A 23,885-nucleotide genomic window follows, 5' to 3' on the forward strand; every position below is an offset into this window, starting at 1 on the left:
TTCAATTACTTATGAACCTAGACAATATTAGAATATGTATAATAAATTTATGATTATGAAAAGAAAATGAAATGTTTACATTATTATTGCCAGAAAGCAGCTGAGATGTGCCAGAAATTAAAATAATATAAAATATAGTATATGTATGGCAGATTGAATGATACACATATGAAACAGGATATGACAAATTAATTCACCTAAAATATGAAATTAAGTAATAATCAGGGCCGGTCCTACTTTTAATGCGATGCATGTGAAAAATACGAGCGCACGCCTTAGGGGGCCGCCAACACAAGATTCGGATATTAAATTTTCAATATAGTTTCTTTTCAATATATAATTTTTTAGCATCTTTTACTATGTTATATTACTTTAATCTTTACACAATATTTTTAAAATTCGTAAAAATTTCACTTTATAACAACGAATGGGAAAGTAAAGATAAATACATACAATTCGGCCATCACACGATATCGATTAGGAGAAGTTTAAGATGCAATTTTGGATATCCTAAATAATAAAAAATTAAATTAATTTGATCTAACATGAAATACCAGTGTAATGTTATGGTTATGGTTATGTTATACCGTTGAAAAGACTTCAATTTCCAATATAGTGTGGGAATTGAGACTCATCATTTTATTTAAAGCAGTTCTACATTTAACGTCGTTCATATTATAAATGTATTCACATTTTTGCGTGAAGAGTAACTTAAAAAACAATAATTATTATTTTTAGGTAAACGGTAAATATTAGTATATTATAATAATTTGTAGACATGGGTACAGAACAACGACTGTCGGGTCATCTAGTATGCAATAAAGTTTGGCATCATGTACCTACAGATTGACTTCGAATGAAGTCCATTATAAATAATTGTATCATTGTTAATCATATTGATCATGTGGCATTACTTATCCGTTTTGCCACCCAATGTTAAAAGTACGTCTACCTAGCATGAATGCGATCGTTTCTCAAAGAGTTCTGAATAATCATCGGCGTGAGTCTTATTTATGTTATTATTCCTCAATGCTATGAAATACCGCCGGTGCGCGAATACGGCACTATCGTGTATGCACTCGTACATGCTTTATCGTCCAGATATCAAACCTTTAATGTCGAGCCGCTCGCTCTGTGTGGCTTTTGCGCTTCCAAAGCGATGAAAGAAATCAAATGTTGAACATAATGCTTTTTGTATCGTGCTATATATTATGCTTACTCGCATTTTTACACCAGTCGAGGATAGAAGATATAGTAGTTATATGAGATATGAAGCACCATAACAAGATTCATATTTTTTTGACCAGAACTTAAGGGTTCTATAAAATATAGTGATGATTTGATTCAAATAACTACGTCGGTTTTATAGATGGAAACACTTGTTCTATCTCTATGAGATGAATTTTTATTATTACAATTTATGTCTGGCTGCAAGAGCTATTTTCACTATTTGTATATTGCTAACTGTATTTTCAATTAAAAACCATTTTTCACTACTCCTTGACATCAGGTTGCTCGACGAAGACATCGAACATGAGATTTCTGATTCAAATCTCATAGTTCTAATCACTAATCGACGTGGTAGCCCTGATGTGGAAAACTTATAAATTATTGGCATGATTCTTCATAACTGCAGTACATGGACTTTTTAAAAGATAACCCTATGGTTGACCAGGACAATCATAGGGTTGTCTTTCAAAAAATCCATCATCAAAAATATGGATATGGATATGGAAAGGACAAAGGATCGTTCAAGTATTACGTAAGCAGATTTATTACAATTATTTAGCCCCCCCATCCCCCTTGTCAGAAAAAGTAAGCAAAGCTCTTACCCCCTACCCCGATGCTTACGTAAACATTTTGCATTTAATGTAAAAAAAATAAAAATACTACCTATGTCGTAATCATCATCCAGACTTCCCTGCCCCCCATGTCAACCCAAAATAAGCAAATCAACAACCCCCCCGTCCCCCTATAGTGCTTACGTAATACTTGAACGGCTCCCAACTTGTAGTATCTATATTCGATATATTATTTAATTGGACTTTTTTATTTGTGATGATCTATTTTTTAACTTTTATTCAATTTTTGGATTTTAATCCAAAATTAGGGTCGAACCTGTTATTTCGTGATTACGATGCCAGGAGCTTACCACATCGCTACAAACGTCCCTAATTAATTGTAAATTTAAATACAAACTGGTGTACGGCCTTATTGTATGCCCGTTACTATAAAATCATATACATAAAACCACAAACATATTAGAAACATGTTCTCATTTTATTGATTTATAACAGAACAAGTTTTAAAATTAACTCAATTGTTTTAAATCACTATTTTAAAATTTGAAAAATCATATTTCTAAAAATGTGATGTAATTATACTGAGAATAAAAAAAAATCTTGGCATTCAATTTTTTTTCACTCATATATTACAATAAAGTTAAAATTTTAGAAGCATTTTTAAAATTTTTAAAATTCTGTTTTATTTTAAAAATATTATAAAATCTAGCTTTGTTTAAAAATATTAGCATTTTTAAAATTTTGGAATCTACGAATGTTTGAAAATATTTTTTACTGCTCTGCTAAATTTTTACTTTTTTTACAAAAATTATGTTGGAAATGTTGATCATAACTATGAAATATTTGATTCAAACTTAAAGCCGTACTTTTTATTAAAATTTTGCAGTCCATTAACAATTGCGATCAATCCCTGTGTCATTTATTACGGTGTTTATGCTACTGTATGTTTGTTTAACCAATAAATAATTATTAGCATATAAAATGAATTTCTTATTCCTTCTGCTTTGCAATCAAGACTCAATCCATCGTCACCGGGAGAGCGGTATGAGAGCTTTTGCGAAGCCCGCTGAGCTGATAAAGGCAACGAGCAAACGACAGCACGATGCAAAGAAAAGAAAAAATAGTCGAACAGCAAGGAAAAGACGCGATATAATAATATAAATCACTATCCGGAGTACTCATACAACCTCAGGGAGAAGATGGTGTAGGGAGGTGGCTTGTGGAAGATTTACTCAGAGGGCAAACTTAAATTTTAACATAGGAACTGAAACAGCGTCCAATCATGCTTTGAGGAGCCTGATGTCAAGAGTAGTGACATCGTGTTTTACTTAGAAATATAAATAACAATATGTTTCCAAGTGAAAATAGCCTTCATGCGACATTGCTGTGCCAATAAATGCTCCCCTCGTTATTAAAATTGTAATGATAAAATTTATCACATAGAGATGAGACGTAGTATTAAGTCAAGTCAGCTTATTGGTCTCCATACAAACAATATAGAAAAAGAGATTTTGACACGGTGTTGGATATAACCTCTAAATCCTTCAATCAGCATACAATTTTATAATTATTATTATCTTGACTTCATACTCTACGAATTATGGACGAATTCAGAAATAGTCCAGATCCAAAAAAAATCAGAAATATAATAAAAAGCCATTGAACAAAATTTTGTCTTCCTTAATAAATCAATTTACCATCTCAAAATATCTTCCATTGAGTATTATATTATCTTCAGCCCTCTCTCTATATACCCACCGCATTGTACAAAACTTTTATTCTCCCGGTACAAGATGACGCGATGCTGCTGGCGCGTGGCGGAGCCCCCAAAAACATGACCAGAAAACTAATCCTTAATCATGGTCGTCTTTTTCTTTTTGCGATACGTGCGTTTGTGAGACGGCGGAAGTAAAATCTCAAAGCCGATAGAAATACATGTCTGAACAATATAATACTAGTTGGTGGATATTTTTGTCACACGGGAATAGAGGATATACATTATTTGTAATGCATGATAATTGTAACATCCCTAAATAGGAAAGCAAGAAGGTAAACTACAAATGTGGCTTGCCAAATGGAAGATTTGTATAAATGAAACCAAATCAGCTCATATCACATTTACCCTGAGAGAGGGTACGTGTCCTTCAATTTATTTAAATAACGCCCAGATTCCGAAACAGAACATAGTGAAATATCTTGGTCTCCATTTAGATAGCAGACTTACTTGGAAAAGCCACATAAAAACAAAAAAGCAGCAAATAATGATCAAAATGAAAGAATTTGATTGGCTACTGCGTAAAAAGTCTAAGCTCTCTGTCGAAAATAAGTTGCTGCTATATAAATCAATTATTAAACCAATCTGGACCTACGGAATTGAGCTCTGGGGATGTGGTTACAAATCTAATATAGCTATAATGCAGAGAACTCAGTCAAAAATTTACGTACAATTCTTAATTCTCCGTGGTAAGTGACAAATGAAATCATTCACAGCGACCTCAATATGAAAACGGTGCAATTAACAAGGAAAAATACAACTCACATTCGAACCCTTCTATGGTTGACATTACTCAACCTTTTGGAATGAGGAGATTGAAACGAAAATGGCCTTTAGACTTAGTCTTCGATTAGGTCTAATATAATATCATATAATTGTAAAACTGAAAAGTTCTCATTGGAGTTCTTCTTAGGCATCGCTCTTAAAATATTGTCATTTTAGCTCATAGGAATCTTTATGTATTTCTGATTGCTAAATAAAACTGAGTTTAAAAAAAATATTAACAATTGGTAATGGTTAAGATTTTATAACCAGAAACAATTGAAATCGAGTCTGACTTAATACATATAAGCAGGATCAAGGATGTACTTATGAACTAATTACCAACGAACTAGTTGAACCGTTTCTGTCCTCGGAGTATTATTATCAGGTGACTCTATGTAAATCTTGAGTATATTATATTATTGTACGTTCATATTTTAATAAAACTTCATATTTTCGTTTAAATATAAAGTAGTAGTAATCTCAGCATGCACGTATACGCACATTATTCAACTGCACAAACACATTCGAAACTGTTAAGTGTAAGTGTCTCTTGCACGCGCCACCTCAAGACACACCATCCTCAAACCGCTCCAGAACACTCCTCATTCTTGTCACTTGAAACAGCCTGTGTCCTTGTTTCTCTCGGTAGTTTCAAATAGAGAGATCATCCTGCGACTTGTTCGACTGTCTCTTCTTCGCAGTGCCCCTTCCTCACAAAATACAGACCGCCCTTCGATCGATACCCCCTCCACGATGGAGAGTGTTTAGTGTGGCGATAGCAGCGCCTGTGGCGGCCACTGCCAGCGACACCGAGAGCGCCGAGAACTGGCGCCTCTGCGTACACTCTTAGGCGAAAGCTGGACCGAGAAGATGAGCTTTTGCCGCAGACGCGACGCGGCAGGACGTGTCATTATTGACTCGCGGTTTACTGAAGGATGGACTAATATGAGAGGAGATGACTAAGACTATATATGCTTTGTGCAAAACCATAAGTGTTGGAAATAGATAGTCAAAAACTATTAAAATAAAAAAATTTTTAGGCAAGTTTGGACTGTTTTTTTCAATTGAACTGAGATAAAATTTGGCAAGAGACTCTTGAATAAATATGACAAATATCAGAAATATGAACTTGGTCCTTATGTGATCCTAAAATTTGTTCTTTTTAATTAAACAGGCTAAATAAGCATGAATATTTGTAATACAATAATAAAATAAAGTAAATAATCTGAAATGATTAGTTATTTAAAATCTACTGCAAATTAAATTAGTAAATACTATTTTTGTTAATACCATCATTATCTGGTATGGTTTATCAGATTGCATAATTGTCACTTGCAACTTATTTATATTTTATTTAAAAAGACAATCAGGATAAATCATTTCTTTAAGTTTATAGGATGATGTTATATACTTCTGGATAATTCGAGAACCTTCTCTCCTTTACCATTTTTGAATAACAAACAACAATCAGATTTTTCTGATAATCCAAACACAAAACATGATCTTGACTTTCTTAAATTCTAACTTTCGATGTTCTTCACCTCTTACGCAACCGCAGAGTATTACTGTGCAATCTCACACTCGCCCTCATAAGGGATGACGACACAAATCCGATATACTCTCGGTGAGACAGGGTGGTGTGAGTTTCAGCAATAAAACCTTTATAGCAGCGACCGCCGATGGGGCGGAGCTTTTGCGACCACTATCCCCCACCTTTGGATTGACGGTGACTAAAGTAAGTGTCGCCACGCCCAGTGACACCCCACCACAGCCCCAACCGGTGTCAAAATTCATGGAGTGGGGCTAGTCGGTAACGCTTAATGTGTTGGTGTGTTTAGAGACTTGCGTTTGTGAAGGAGTGTTTCGAATGTGTGGAAGAGCGTGTAAGTGACAGTCAGTGACTAGAGGGATTTAGTGATACCGCAGTATGTGTGTTTGTATTCAAAAGTGGTGTAACACACCTCGAAAATGGATAATGAAAATTTGCTTCATACTAATCGTATGACACATTACGGAAAAGTCCCTTAACACACAGTTTACAAGGATACAATTTTATGTTCATATAAACAAAATATTGATGCATAATATGATGGGGCTGTATTTAAAATTCACATCACTACGTATAGCGAGCATGTAGAATTTAAAAATCGAAGAACAACTTTTGTTGTATGTTTTATATTTGTTATAACAATTTTTGAAAAGCCTTGTTAAATCGCCTAATTTACTAAGTTATTACAGATTGAAGTAAAATACTAAAATTATTATTTCCATTATTTCCATTATTACCATCCCTAGTTCATCACGAATGTGCGTGATTATGAAGCCGCGTTTAGTAACACAGCTGTATGAGTTGATTGTTTGCTTGTATAAATCTGTTCTAATACATAAATGAAATAGTAAAATGATGTGAATGTGTATGTATTCTCCACATCTGTGTTAGTGGTGTGCGGATCTCGCGGCGACATCGCGCAAAATTTCACGCGTACGTCCTTTTGGCTGGATCGGCGCGGCGCAAACGTAGCGACACTTTGCGAGTGTTGTGCTCGCTTCTACACTGTGCCGCGCAGCTGCGCTAGCAATTTAGAAAATTCGTTTGTAGTTTATGCCGAAAAATTGCCGAATTATGAAAATACGGCAAAGTACAGTCTGTGTGAATATATATGAAATATATTAGTTTCACCACGTGCGCTTGTTATTTAGTGCTGGTAGTGTTAAACGGATACAGTGATGACATCCACTTTCAATTGGTAATTTTTTATTATTTAATTGCTATATTATTTGTATCTTTTTAATCGTACATTAGTTATAACACTTTGACAATTTTGTGAATTCATTCTGTAAATGCAAAAAATATAAAGATAACCTGTGGAATAAAAAATAGCTCGAATCACAATTATGGATTTTTTTAAAAGAAACCATGGAAAATAAGGTATATATTAACCTCAGTATTTATTAAAATTTATTCTGAAATACCAACTGCACAGCGTTATACAATTGCTAACTAAATTTATTATAATAAACGGGCACTTGGCACGGATTCAATTTAACAAAAGAATAGTGAGAAAATGCACAGGTAATTGGTTACGATAAATGCAGATACGAGGCATGTGTTATTATATATGCCTTTCCTACGTTTACGCGGAATCCACCGATGTAATTATCCAGCGTCAAAGAATACATTATAATTGTACAAATAATTTATCACGTGTTCTCATGGCAAATAATTAGCTTTAATTCTAACAAAAACTTACTAAAGAACAGCCACTAATTAACATTCCACGCCACACTGAGTGAATTCGAAGTACTTGATTTATGCGTGTTCATTTGCTCGTATCAACAGATCGCTAATCGGATTATATTTGTAGATTTAGTTCGCTGATATATGTGAACGTAGTAAGCTATGTTGAAATATATTATATAGATGCTTATATTTAATTCACAAACGATCCGCAACCCTTATGTCAATAGGCTTAATGTATGCGTGATGCATTCGTAACAAAATATAAAAGAAAACAATGATTGGTCTATTTTAGCTTGTATAAAACAACATTTTATGTTATAACTCTGTGAAATTTATAACGCACTTATACAACTCTATTTTGTTTTTTTTTTCATGATAGCCAAGGTGTAAATTTTATTATTAAAGATGCAGTACTCTAATGGTTATTTACATCTTGGCCCTTAATTCATAAAACATGTAAAATATCGGTTTCGCGTTGAAAGTGAATTGTCTAAGTTGCGTTAAAAGATTTTGTTCGTAACTTCCCAAGATTTTCATTCCGGTCCTGTCGTCACGCACGCGAAACGAGCAATCCGCGGCAAAATCCACCATCCGCCGGTGTATATATTCTATTTAATTAAATTCGAATGCGTTTACATTAACACTTCGCGGTTTGCCAGAGTGCGCGTCTCTCCGATACATCGGCACTCACACTAGCGAGATCCGGCGTTTGCGCGAGCGGGAAAGAGACGAGCGCGATCGCTGCGCCAGAGTGATAAAGAGCTCGGCCGTCGGGCCGGAGGGAGTAGTGAGAGTCGCTACGCTTTCACGTGGCGTCGAGGCGTCGAACAAGAGAGATAAAACAAAGTGAGGTGTCCTGGTGGCCACGCCTTGGCCGAAGTGTCATTGGCGCTGCTACGGCCAATGGCGTCCTATCATTATCACTCCGGGCGTTGGCGCTACGACGCTTTCGGGGGCCCGACAGTGTGACTGCCACGGTCCCGCGCTTCGGAAGTGTTGCGAGCAGCTCGTTTGCGCGCGCCTCGATCTCTCTAATCTAACCCGCAGTGTACGCTATCGTTTAAATTCACACGGTGGCTTTTTGCTTGCGGATCGCGATCGTTCGTTCGTTTGTGTGTATTATAATTGCTAAATATTAAAAATTTTATGAGAATATTTTTTTTAAATTACAGATAAATTGCGGAAGATTGACATAAAATGTGCCAATGAACTGTGAATGGAAAGAACTAGTGTGTGACAATTATAAGCTGCTAGTGACAAATCTGTGCTAAAGTGACGATTAAATATATTTTAGTGATCATTCAAGCAGAATTATTGTGATCCATGTTGATTTATGAATGTGGTGACATGAACAAATTTATGTTTAAAATAGATAAAATAGGTAATTAAATTAAAAAATAATTTGAATTACATTTTTGACCGTGGTGACTATTAGAGAGAATGAAATTAATAGTGCGAACAATTATTATGAAATAGAGTAACTGTTTCAAGTGAATTATAGAGACAAAATAGAACAAGACAATCTTTGTGACTTGCGGTTGGTTATCTTATAAATGTGTAATATACCGCGTCGAGTCGCTGTTGAACCTCGCGCAAGTGATGCGATACGACACGCTTAGACACGCCGATCATTTTGACCGCCGTCATATCGAGTCAGCGGCAGCCGGCGGTGTGATGGCTTATCAGCATCCGTTCATGCAGATGCCTCGGCCGACGGATTTTAGTGTCACGTCGTTGCTGACAGGCGGTCCGGGTGCCACAAACGCGGCTGGAGGCGGTGGAGTTAATTCGGCGGGCGGCGGAGTCGGTCCCGCAAGCCCGCCATCGGCTGGAGCATACCCTGGCGGTTTTCCGGCCGCTGCTTTAGCCGCTCTCTACCCAGTTCCGAAGTTACATCCGCATCAACACGCGCATCATGCGGCCGCCGGCGGTCCGTACACGACAGCCGAGGATGTCGTCTTAGCAGCGGCGGTAGCGGCACATCATTCGGCGCACCATCATCCTGCACTTCTTAGGCCGCCACTTCGGGCAATGCCTCCTGAAGATGATGGTGTCGTCGACGAACCGAAGGTCACTTTAGAAGGAAAAGATCTTTGGGAAAAATTTCATAAACTTGGCACCGAGATGGTCATTACGAAAAGTGGCAGGTAAGACAGAGATTACTATAATATATGTCACTTTATATATTATCACACAAATGCGATCACGAAAATTATTACAATATTATTTCAATATAAGAAAATTTTACATGTACAATTTATTGTTGATTCTTTGTTAAAAACCTCGCAATAAAATCTTACTCTAAAATAAAATGTTATAAATATTGAAAAAATCCTTCTGAAAGCCGCCCACATTTTGTTATATTTGCAACAACTGTTGGTAACAATTTTTACAAAAAAATTAATTAACACAGGTATCTGTCACTAATTCCTCACATAATGACTAAACGTTTCAAACAATTTAAATAAACTAGTGGGGTGGGTGGCATCGTGCCTTAAGGCAAATTGCTGGAACTTCCCGTACCGTAACGAAATGTTCGAGGAATATTGAATGTTTTCAAATAGATTATTATAAATATTGTAACATTGTCTAATATTTATAAGAATTATATAAACTGAATTGCAGAGTTGAAATTATTTGTTTAAAGTATATTAGAACTATAGTCAGTATTAAAAATAAAATCTGAATTATTTTCGATATACAAAAAATTAAAAAAAAAAAAAAAAAATGGTACAAATTTTTTTTTTTCAAAATCAATTATTTTGTTAAGACAAGCAGAAAGTTCTTTGAATCAATTGAATCGGACGCTTAGTTCTCTTAAAAACTGCCATTTTTTGTATATTTAGCTCTGTATCTCCGTAATGGCTGGGCCTGCCTTTGCAAAAAACTAATAACCCCTTCTCCCAATCATTACTAATTGAATGTTTTTTTAGATCATTCAAATCGGATGCTCCGTTCTCTCAAAAACTCGATTTCTATTTTCTGCACTCTTTGCTCCTTATCTCCGTAACTGCTGGACCTGTCTTTTCCAAAAACTAATCAGCTCTTCTCCTTATTAATAGGAATCGAATGTTTTTTAAACCATTCAAATCGGTTGATCCGTACGCCCGAAAACGTGGGCGAAAATTTGTATCCATACATACATACACACACACACACACACACACACACACACATCCATTTTTTCTGAGGTATGCCAAAACGTTCAGAAACCTTCAAAACGTCGAGAAATGTAAAAATTTTCAATTCCGATTTTCGGCCCATTACAATAACTTACCCTACGGGAAGTTAACAAGTTATATCTCAAAAATTGCAAAAAGTAATACACCAATTATTACTAAACTCTCATTGAAATAATCAGACAATCGTTAAATAAATTTTATGTAATACCTCTCTACTTCGATGATAGCACTTATCATTCGCATAAATACACTCTTAAAACATAAAGTGGACAAGATCATTTTTATATTTATACATGAATCAGAAAATTGTAATATCATTTAGGGATGGTATAAACGATTTTAGATAGCTAATGATAGAGAAACACATAACGGATAGAGAAAGATTTAATGTTTCAGAGTTATCAAATATACTTAAAAATATTTCACAAAAGAATTAATAGAATTACAAATAAATATTTTATAAAACTGCACCATTCTCTCATGTATCGAACAAAAGCAAAGCATAGATAAACAAGTATAATGTCTAAGACTAATCAAGCCAATTAAAAAATAATACATTCGAATTACCGATATATTATTTTGCAACAAACAAAATTATTTTTGGCAACTTCGCGTATCTCTGCTTCATGGTTTTAGTGCCAAAATAATCGAAATACAAGCATGAAAAAATAATTTAATTAAATGAAAAGGCTAAGTCAACCTAATTTTTGTTCAATTGTAAAAATAGCAAGAGGTATGATTCATCACGTGGTTTAAAAATAATTTTATAATATATATTTTGAAAGCTTTTTACTCTTTGAATCTGTCGTTTAGTTTCAAAATACATATAATATTTCTTCAAATTGATAATTTGCACTATTATAAATAATATTGGTCAAAATATTTACTACAACTTAAATTAAAATCTCGTAAAATTTCAAATAAAGTATGACAAAACATAATTAAATTTTGAATAATTCAATATAAGTACAAAATAACAGCTTCTTATACGTATAATAGGTTCAAATTACGCGCTCAGTATTAATAACTGTATGCAAAACAGACAAACAAGACGCAATAAATATTCGCGCCAGGTGCAAAACGCAGTTGTGATATAATATTATGATAAGTTTACATTTTTGCTTATGATATATTTTAAATGGTCTACAACACGCTATAACTGGCCTCATTTGTAATTGAATATTAATTTAATTATTTATAAAACACCTTTAAAAAAAATGAAAAATTTCTATCAATCAATTTTTAACAATATAAATCATTCATTCATCAAAATATAGAATAAAAATTTTAAAAATTGATTTTTCAATAATACCGTAATCGCCACAATTGTCAATCAGAAAAAATTCACATGGACCATGGTAACGTTATTAGATAATTTAGTTAAAAATGTATCAAGGATATGGCTCTAAATTAAAACTTTTTTCTCCTTCTTCCAAATCACCTATGTCAGACATATATGTCTGACATGGCTCATGTAAAACTTCTTAGCGTCGGACACGATTCTTCTTAGGCGATTAACATGTTAAAGTCTACGATCCGGTAAAAAGTCCTACCACGTAAGCCAAGCCTTAAAATTCTAACCAAGAGCTATTGCTTTATTTTCAACTAAATCCGTTATCATGTAGGTACATTTCTGTTGGCTATTTCCTAGTTATTATTTTTATTTATCATATTTATTTGTGTTCTATGTCTAATTGATGGTGCTGTCAGTCAATCAATCGTTTTGTTAAAAGAGAGAAACGTCGATGCTGGCTATAATGGTGTGAACGCGTTCTGTTTCTTCCTTACTTAACCGTATAATTAGATACATCTCGGAGTATTTTTCAAGTTTTTTTTCTAATATACCGTATTAAGATGTAAGTTATGACGAGTATTTTTCTGTCTATATTTGTGCCTTCGTGTATTATTATGTACACCAATATTATAATTTTTATTTTTTATTGACACGTTTTTTATCGATGTCTTGGTTTGGTAAATTACACGTAGTTAATGAATATTGAGTAGCAATGGGCATATTGGCGTACAAAGATTCCTAATATTGAATTGATAGAAAATTACATTTCACATTGTTTGATGATAAAAAATTAAAAATTCATAACACAACAGAGCATCGGATAACAAGGATCGGATTTAATTTAATTTATTTTTTGTAAAAGCATATATAATTTGTATTTGTAAAAAGTGGAAGCAAAAGTATAAAATATGACAAAATAAGTTTAGCAGTTCACTCCCAGTATTTCACGTGAGAAACATAAAATTTTTTGCAAACTTTATTTAAACGCGCTATAATGAATTGCAAAATTGTGTGTGATTAATTGTTAATTTATGTAACATTCATAAAAAATTATGCTAAATATTTTTTATTATTTATTGAATCTATATGTATACCATATCATTTTAAACCATATAAATCAACGTTAAGCATTCCATTTATTACTATAATTAATATCACCTAAAAATCCCTATATAAATCAATCTAGCTCTTCAATTTCATTAGACAATAGTATAAATTTCACAGATAAAAGCCATAATTACACGCTTAACATACGATGAGAAGGCAACGCTCTTAAGATATAACAATTAATTGTAATAAATAATTAAAACCTGTTTTTTTGAACACAATGGCGGTGCGTTTACACACTTGAGATGTTCGAATGGAGTAAAAAGACATTATTTCTTATTTATTAACTCAATTAGTTATAATTGTACAATGTAGCACAAAAGTACCAGAACAGACTGCTATCATGCGCCGTTTAAACAAGACAAATGATACTGTGAAACGCAACGCAATGGAAGTACCGAGCGCGTCAAAACGGTCAAGATGTGCAAATTAAGCTCGGTAATGGGAATAGAATAATTATTTTCAATGGAATCGCAATAAAATCATGATATTATAGCTAGTTGTACCTCACATTAAAGATAGGTTCTTAAAATTCACCTAAATTCAAAATCAAAATTAAAAATGTACTGAATTTTTTGTAAATCGATGAACATGCGAACGCCGGAATGCAAATCATCAACAAAATGATCCAAACAAGAAGACTCGATAAAAAATGGCCAAAGAAAGGACCTACAATATTAAATTTTATATAGACAGCTGTTCGGACGTATTTTCGTTTTATTATATTGACCATGAAGGTGGCAACCTTCAGGGCATTAAGCTTTACACGTAATGATTGCTGCCCCTGGTAAAGGGGGTAGCGGAGTGTTTTAATTGAACTAGTTGTTCACATCTAAAAGAATAGTCCGCCAAGCAACATGTATAATAAATAACCAATAAATATATCTTCTTTCATTATAACTTAGTAACAAATCAGTAATTGTAATTAGAACTGCAACAAATACATAATATACAAAGAAATCAGTGTTTAATACAGTCCACAGTTACAAGGGTTAAATTATAACCCAACAACCTGAATTATCGAAGGAGAGTTTTAATAAATTTTATAACTATGTAACACATAAATACACAAATTTTACCGAAATATAAAAATTCATCTTTTTGAAATGAATAAAAATTGCTCATAATGTTTGTACACTGTGTTGAACCGATTAAATGTGTTTATTACATATATCATAGTACTTTACTTAGAATTATAGCCTGTAATTTACTCGAAAGTGTACAAAAATTTCCGTCCTGTCCGTCTGTCCGTCCGTTGAAGCGAAAATCAGCCTCTAGAAATCACATGTACCTCAGAAACAGAAGTTCAATTACGCATCTTATTATGTCTTTTACATTATCGAAGTGGAAACTGACGAAGAAATCACTGCAATTGAGACTTTAAACATATAAAGAGATGCTGAGAACGAATTTGCGCTAAAGGCGTTAGAAATAGTAGTGTAATGGAGGCAATTTAAATTGTAGAAGTCGACCTGGTAATTCAGATCTCCTCCAATCCTTGATAATTCAAAGTATTTTTACTCTTAAATTTTAATAAAATTTGACTTATTTGGATTGTCAATATTCCTTTTACTATATATTTTTCCTTGCATGTAAGGTTTTAGATTCCGTGCGACAAGTAATCGATATAATACGTTAAGGGACCAGGGGATGTTTTGCACGTCTATGGGTCAATGCTTTAGAATATTGCCTTGCCGCCACTTGAAAACGAATGGCCACTTTGAATGAGAGCTAATTTTGAACATTTCAAAGACGATTCTGGACATAACACTACTCAAGAGCAACTGGGATAAGGACTAGCCAATTGGAATCAATAGAAAAGTCTATATAAAAAAAGGAAAAAAATTATAAATTAGATATCCAAATTCTACGCAAAGATATTGTATTAGTTACATGATCTTTATTCACGTTTTAAAACATTAAAAACTAATTCCACACATTTTCAACAATAAGTATTGAACCTTTCCTCTAAAACTTGCATAAGGTTAAATTCCACTATCTTATCTTATCCAGCATACATACTATTGATTTAAATTATTATTTATTATTCGACTTAAAATGCGGTCATATACCAATCACAGGAGATTAATAAATTATACAATTTAATGTTACCCCGAGGCTATTATTTCACTTGTTACATCAATTAAAATCGATAATCGTAGCTTTTGTACATTTGAAACATTAATGGCATTGCGTAAATTTAAACTAAATAGACAAAGGTATAATTTTATTGTCCACTGATTATAAATGATAGATGACATAGTAAAATAAATTTATTTATTATTGCTCGCTATGTTCTTATTTTTAAATATTTTTGTAATGACATCAATAATATGCAGCAAACATTACTGAACCAATTGTAGATATCAATCATCCATCATAATGATAAATTATCAATAAAAATTTCAAAGTGCAACATATGTTCTATGAGAACTAATTACGAATCAATAATAATTTCAATATGCTCTTAGAGATTATATATAAATTCTCTAGAAAAATAAAAAAAATAAAAAAAACATAATACATAATCAATACAGCTATGATATGTATACAGCTTGTTTTTACCAACTTCATACACCTAAGAGTGAACTTTTCCATTAACAATTTGCCAATTGTATATTTTATATATTTGAATAATCCTTCGTAGAATTATATTTTTTTGTTCATTTATAGTAATAGCTTGTAATCAATTTCCAACTGAAATGCGTTATGACATAATTACCAGTGACAAAGGAAATCCGTAAAGTGTTGAAAAAAGTCAGGTGTAGAAAACTTGATTGACATTACGTTGGACATCCGCGCTTCTTTCAGTTCTAATTTTCCACAATTATAACAAAATGTGTAAGAACAGCTCTATATTGTAAAAAATGGTATTTAATAAAAAATAAAAGTCAGAACCGACTCGAAAATTTCTTTCACATGGACACAGTTTTTGCTTTGAATTTAATCTGTTTATATATTAGAGTGCGAAATAAGAGTCATAATACTATAATTATGTTCCTTCCACGTGAAATACATGATCCCATGTTCTCTATAAAATTTATTATGTTCTCAACTGATATTTCTTGCATACGGTGTTTGAACGATATAATCTTTGTCAATAAATACGCATTCTGAAGGAAAATCTCCGATCACGATCTCTTACATTTATGCAACCCAAATAACAACCACATCGATGATCTGACTAACGTTTTCTATAAAAAAACTAGATTAGCAAGAAACAATTTTTTGCTGGCTATTAATGTAATAATCTATTATAATCTACATTTGTCATCATGGAACTAGTTAATCTAAGATTATTTATTGACTTCTCGATTGGTGTGTATCTATGCAATTTGTCTATAAAGGAAGCTAGAAACATGAATGTGATTCATACATCTATGAGATAGTGCGATTTCTTCAAAATGAAATAAATAGACTTGTCTATATTATAAATGCATGATAATAATCGTTACCATTTTACTTGAACAATTATTTATAGTATTAGTTACACTTTATAACGATTCTGATATAATATAGAAGCAGCATATTAGTATACAATGTATGGTTTAATAATATTACTAATGAAACCGTGATTAGGCAACATTAATTATTGATAAATTACTCAATTTTTTTATTGGCGAAAAACTTATGCAATATATTAAATGCAAAATATTTAAACATTAAAAATTTACATTTAAACTTTGTTTAAATCTGAACATTTCTATGAGCTGTTGTGGTAAACCTTCTCATTAACACCAACTTTTAAGAAAATCTATATCTGTATTTGCATTAAGTAGAAATTTCTTAAAACGATTATGCTTAATACGATTTCTCGCTTAATATGCCCCTACAATGGTTTCTATACTTTGCCCCCGTGCCGCATTATACGCTCTTTCCCATAAGACTCGATTTTGCCCATTCCTGGAAAATCCTCCTAACTTCTTTACTGTATATTTCAATATATAATAAAAACTCATAATATTAAATAAAATAAATAAAATTGTTCCAAAGAAAAATTTGCTAAATTAGGTAACATCCATCGGTGCCTTTTTCTTGAATGGGTTGTCACAAGTATTCAAGTTCGTCTAGCTTATTTGACCCTATATAGATATTGTCGAAGTCATTACAGTGTGTTGCAATAAAAATGTCACATAAATGATAAAGACAAAACCTTTGTTTGTGAGTGTAATAAATGATAATAATATTTGATTGAAATTATATTGAAACCCAAACAGTTTACATGGTTTTCTATCCCTACCGATAGAATTTTCGAAAACGACCGCCAATCGATAAATGACTCCAAAGTATAATTAGGTCTAACGGTTCGGTCGTTTAAAAACAGGAAAAAAGTTGCAATATGATCTCGTCCGTCACCTCAATCTCACGCAGATCATAATTGCTCGTATCAGCGCTTATTATAGAACGTTATGTTATAATCAATTTATCACTTTATTATACCCGACATGGAAGGAAAACGTTGTGACCTCAAAATCCGCAGCTTGTCTTGCTTGTTGTCTGTCCGTTTTGAGTTTTTTGCTGACAGAACGTGCGCATAAACTTAAAACAACCTCATTGTTCTTCGAGTAAAAGCTTATCTTGTATTATTTTGTTTGACGTTTATTGATCGCGTCGAAATAATTGAATATGGGATAAACAGATACATACTTAATGAATTTAACTGATTTTTGTCAAAATTTTACAGTTTTTATATTATGCACTTATAGATTTTTCCATTCCCCGAAAAATCTGGTATCATCAATACTTCCAAATCAGGTAAAAAATCTGGTATCATCAATACTTCCAAAGTATTATTTCTTCAAATCTCTTCTACCAAAAAGTATGTTTCAATTACTAATGACTTGAATATCAAATGCCAACCTGGTGGTCTGGCGCGATTGGATAATGAATGTCCCCAGTCCATTTCATCCGTAGCTCACGGCTACGGAATTGTAATTATCGCATCACGGTGCACACCATACATATAATAATATTCTTCGCAAAAAACTTAATAGGATGTTCTGGTTAATCATTTTGCTGGAATTGGGAGATAAAAAAATATATGCAATGGGAATATTGAACTATTAGTTGTCATAAATGCGTAGTCCCAACATAGGGTGGGTTATGATTTTTGTGCATTCTGATTTTGCTGGCTAAAAATTCGTTAAACTTTCTTTGCTCGGCATTGATTCACATCAACTTCTTGAATTTCAACTGTAACAATAATTCATCTAAGCTGAATGAAGAAATGAATGTTGTAGACATACTAAATGCTCTAAGTAAGCGATGCAAAAGCGAAATTTTATATCATCAAGAGTCTTTATCCCAAGTGTAAAAGCTAAAAGGGTTATATGTCTTTCACATTAATCAACTTCAATTGATTGATAGAATATTTACGGCGCGTTAATCAAAATCGCACATTGGTTCGAAAACGCATTGCGTGCTTAGGTGCGTTTATTGTCGAATAGTCGGCGATTTAAGCACCTGAGCGAAGGGGAAAATCACGCGTCACTTTTGACTTGAGATAATGTTTACGCACTTCTGGCCAGGTCGTTAAATGCGGTTAAATAAACTCATAAGAAAGAATTTATAAAAAACTACAGAGGTGAATATAAAATTAAACTGTAATATTGGAGCAAACTTCATTAATGTATAAAGCACTATTTTTCGATCTTTTGACACTTACAAATAAAATATTTTAATTTCTTAATTAATTTGATCCATAATAATACTATATCACCGTGTAGCAACTCATCTTTAAATAATTTTCTGATAAGTCACAAAATTTTGAACGCTCACGTTTTGTACTATAATATTTTCAACTATGGCTCAATATTCTGTATATTTTGCTTTCATTTATTTTCTGTCCTTCAGTTATCAATTAATCCACTAACTCCGTTCAGAGAATTAAATCCGAAATATTTAACAGATTGTTACTGCTGTATCACACGCGAGCTTTTTCGGTGCGATATGATAAGAACTTAATGTGATGGTAAAAGCTCGACTTTTGTCACCAAGGAGTGTGAGCCGTAGAGATAAAAATGTAGAGTTTCATTGCGATTGCTTCGATAAGTAATAGTAATTGATTGCCTATAGCACCTGAAATAGATTACTGCTGATACATTTTTCCAAAAAGTAATTAATTAAATAGTACGTTATAAAAATAAATATGGTAATCGTGTATATGAAAAATTCCTAGAAAACTCATAATTTTCTGCATTCAGAATCATAAATTCCGGCCGTGCAACATTCAAACGCGGAAACATCGTAATTACAAGAATATAAAGTACGTACAATTTATTGCAGAACAATGAATATTGTTCCGTATAGTTATCTGACAATTCATAAAGCAAAACCAATTATTTTTTATTGTTAACAACAACATAATGCGTTATTGTATTTATGTTAGTATTTATCTATTACGATCGTATGTAATCAATTACAATCTACGTGCAAAGATAATAAAAGTCTTGATTCTACATTTCGCAATTATGATTTAAAGTGAGTAAATAATCGTAAATTGTTAACGTGTCGCTGATCATAATTTTTTCCTCTACAATAAAACATAAAGCCCTGAGAAAATAAATATTTATAATATATCATATAACACTAATGTTTACATCCAATATTTATAAATATTGATGGCATACAACAATTATAGAGAAAAAAGCTCAGGCAATCAGACTGAAGAAAGCTCAGAAAAAATAGTTTTACCTAAGATTGTAGCGTTTTATTCCAATGTTATTTGTTTCAATGCCTATTGACTTATTTTTTGCATACCAAGTATTTTTTAAGCAATTTATTCTGCAATCTGTTAGATAAAATCGATAATGAGCAGAGATTTTTAAAAATATAATAAAGGGATGACAATTCAAATTTTGATTATAATAGATCCTTTTAGTAAAGAAAAAACAAAAAATAATACAAAAATAAAGAAAAGAAAAATAATAAACAAAAGTTACTAAATGAGATCAATAGACCATTTTCGCTTCAGGCTGGGTTTCCAAGTAATTTTGGAACTTGGCTGGCTAAAACATTTGGATGGACATCGATTGTGCTCTTATAATTGGGAGCGTCGTGTGCGATTTGTTCATAAACGGTGAGTGTGATTATATCCTAAATGTGTCAATAGTTAAGAATATAATATTGAACTTTTTTCACATTTTAAATATCGGTTTAATCCTCCATTTGTGTCATAAAATCGCGGCTACATTTAAGTGTAACGCGAGCCATATAATGATGATCGCCGGGTCTGTTGGTCGGCGACAGAGACACGCAATGACACTTGCAGGAAATCAATTTCGCAAATGACATACACGAAGGACTATCACGTTTCTTTTGATAACAGTTATTGAAAAGCCAATTGCCGATTGCCAATCATGTAGATACAGATCAGAAATGTTAGTAATTTTTAAAAATTACCAGGTATGTTGACATTAAATCAATCGGCAATGAAAGAATTAAAGATCTCACCGATTGGGGTATGGTATACATATGTTGATATCCGTTGAAGCACAAGAAAAATTACTATATTTCTAGAAAATGTATATTTTGTTAAAAAAGTTTAAATAAAAACTTATAAATAGAATGATGAAGATCAGCATTATTACAAAATCGCTATGGAAATCAATTGTCGACCCTTGTCTAAAGTTTACATCCAAAGTATTTCTATTTAATTATTTATATCGCGGAAATAAAAATTATTATAAATCATATGATTGTTGTTTGTTTGCGATAGAGATCGTGCGATTTATGCACTGTTAACTTATATAACAACTCTTTATGTTGTATTTTGTCACAAAACAAGCACATTAACGCTCCAAACGACGTGAATCTCGATTATAATCAAACTAACATGATTATTAATATTTTCAATTAAGTACACAAGATAATACTTAAGATAAGTTTTTACATATTTGTTACTTTAGATAAATAAATACAATATTGTTATGTTTCGAAATCACGAAGGTTTAAAGGTAGCGCGGAATTCATTGCCGAGGTCGGTATAATGATTAGAAAACACGCTTGGTATAATTATTTTGCACATTTTGAACGAAAAGACAAATTAGTATGCATGGAGATAAGCTAATTATGATTTTATATGCTATTAATTAAATGAGAGATGATAAATAATCCAGGGAATAAGAAATGTATTTCAATTTCAAAAAGAATTAAATGCCCATGATAGATGGCTCTGTGACAGAACAGGACTATGAAGTAGGCAATGATATATACAATGATTGATTAATTAGAAATTATCAGTGGAAGATATTGTTGTTTTAATACAATTTTAAAAGTGTTAAATAGAGAATCACTTAATCCAATGGGATTATTGTAGTGTTACTTTCCTATTTGATATTTCGTGACTCACTTAGTTGACCCTGGATAGAGAATTCAGACTCCGACGATCGTTGGTATTGCAGTAAAAGCAACGACTTGTAACGGATAACACACAGATTTAGATTTCCATATTTTAGATTTTAAATTATAACACACTGATGATGAGACAAACCTATCCTCGAAACGTTTGTAAAATTATTATTTAATAAATTAGTGCAAAAAAGAGTGTTGTTTGTTCATATTTCTAAATTAATATATATATATATATATATATATATATATATATATAGATTTGTATGTATATAAACATTAAAATTATCGTGAAGATATCTTGAAATCGTTTTAATCGCCAATCGTTTAACCATTTTCTTAAGAAAGCGTAGTTGAGAACGCAATTGCGGGTTTTTATTCCATATCAAACTGCACAATCTAATAGAACCGTAATGTAAAATATACGTTCGTACTTATAATATCAGAAGTTATGTACACATTCAGCGGGTAATTTGCCGCTAATAGTACTCCTAGTAAAGTTCCACTTTATGTGCATAATAGGTATTCGCTCTGCCGGTGGAAGCAGATGCGCTGCCTGGGCTGGAACGCGCTTTTCTGCTTAAACACACATCCCGTTTATAATGTGAGCGTCGATGGGAAAAAATAGTTTATTTGTTCAAGAATTCGGATTTGGATTTGGATTTTATAAAAAAACTAAGGGAAGAAAAATTTCATAAACAGAATATTTTGTTCATAATTATTCGTTTATTTATTCAGCTTTTTTTTAAAGGCATAAAGACCGACATATTGTCTTAAAAAATAATGTGTATTCTGATCAGCAATATATATATATATGCAAAAATAAATGTTTTCAATAAAAGTACTTTTTATATTCTATACTATATCCATTTGTTTCTTTAAAATTTTACATCTTATTTCTTCCGAATATACTTCCTCGGTTTTTTCATCTTGCTTCTAATTCTATTCAATTTCTATTGACATCTTCATTCTTCAAGTGCAATTCACAATTTTTCAGTACTCTCAATATTTGATATTACAACTCGATCCGAGGATTTTCTGGCCTGCCACTTTATCTAATTCTTCTTTGATTTATTAAAAATATGTGACCAGAAAATTTGAATTAATCGTGTTCTTTATGAATTTGTAATTGTATTTTTTTTTTTGGAAACCTTTTGTCAATTTTTGAAATTGTATATAGGTTCAAATATAAGCTTAATCATCTGAGTTTTCGTAGCAATTGTTCATATATAATTGTTTGGACGTCTTTTCGTTTTATTATATTGGCCATAAAGGTGACAAACTTCAGGGCATTAAGCTTTACACGGAATGGTTGCTACCCCTGGTAGTGGGGGTGGCGGAGTGTTTTAATTGAATTAGTTGTTCACTTCAAAAAGTAAAGTCAGCTTAACAACATGTAAATAACCAATAAAAATAAATATATCTTCTTTCATTATAACTTAGTAACAAATCAGTAATTGTATTTAGAACTGCAACAAATACATAATACACAAATAAATCAGTGTTTAATACAGTCCACAGCTACAAGGGTTAAATTATAACCCAACAACCGGAATTATCGAAGGAGAGTTTTAATAAATTCTATAACTACGTAACAAAGTGCAATAACGGTTTAAGAAATATGTACTATTTCATTTAAATTTTAAAAAATCAATAAACCTATTGAATTATTTATGCCTCCTGTGATTATCTTCTAATAATATATTCCCTTTTGCACCTCGTTAGCTGGAAACAATGAATATTCAACCTGATGTTCCAGCTTGTTATACATTTAATATCTTCAAGGAGCATGTATCGTTTCGGATGACCGCTCTTTCTGAACGTTGAATTATGACAATGAAATTATCTCATGGCTAGTTCGCTCATAATTTCGTACTTTAATTCTAGAGTTAAATGCTCAGTTCCTCGATGTCTGTTCATTCGTAATTATATAATTTCCATTTGTTTGTTGGTTGATAATTAATAAAGTGACGTGCAGTTTTGTTCACGGTTAAAACGCGGTACACGTTTTGTTCCAAGATCACACATAGAGATAGACACGCAAGCTGGACACCGATTTTTTTATTGAATATACATTATATTTATAAAAAATAATTGTAGCAGAATATTTAAATTTATTGCAATTTTTAAACAATCTGTAGGTAATTGAATATAGAGCAATATTATAATGATAATATACAGATGATGCAAAATGCTAAATATATTTTGGACAAATATACAGGGCCATAGCGGATTTTAACAGTATTTGGTAATATCAATATCGGTGCAATTGGTACATGACATATTTTTAAAAAACCTCAACAAACATTCCATTTGTACAACATTTAATAATTTCATAATCCAGCTCCGTGCATGTTTGATCTCATTAAGA

At 32.2% G+C, this 23,885-nt stretch overlaps 1 protein-coding gene across 1 annotated transcript in view; it reads left to right on the plus strand.

Moving 5' to 3' along the window:
• Positions 1-9,256: 9,256 nt before the first annotated feature.
• The window catches only part of LOC113383170 (optomotor-blind protein-like), a gene marked incomplete at its 3' end in the record, with an annotated part of 121,567 nt that continues 106,938 nt past the window's right edge, over positions 9,257-23,885 (plus strand). Inside the window, 2 exon segments of the mRNA XM_026621417.1 lie at positions 9,257-9,329; positions 9,366-9,729. Of these exon segments, the coding sequence (XP_026477202.1) occupies positions 9,257-9,329; positions 9,366-9,729 (437 nt within the window).

This window comes from Ctenocephalides felis, unplaced genomic scaffold (genome assembly GCF_003426905.1).
Source record: "Ctenocephalides felis isolate EL2017-DRISC unplaced genomic scaffold, ASM342690v1 CF-g0.4_SCAFFOLD_03570, whole genome shotgun sequence".
Lineage (NCBI taxonomy): Eukaryota > Metazoa > Arthropoda > Insecta > Siphonaptera > Pulicidae > Ctenocephalides > Ctenocephalides felis.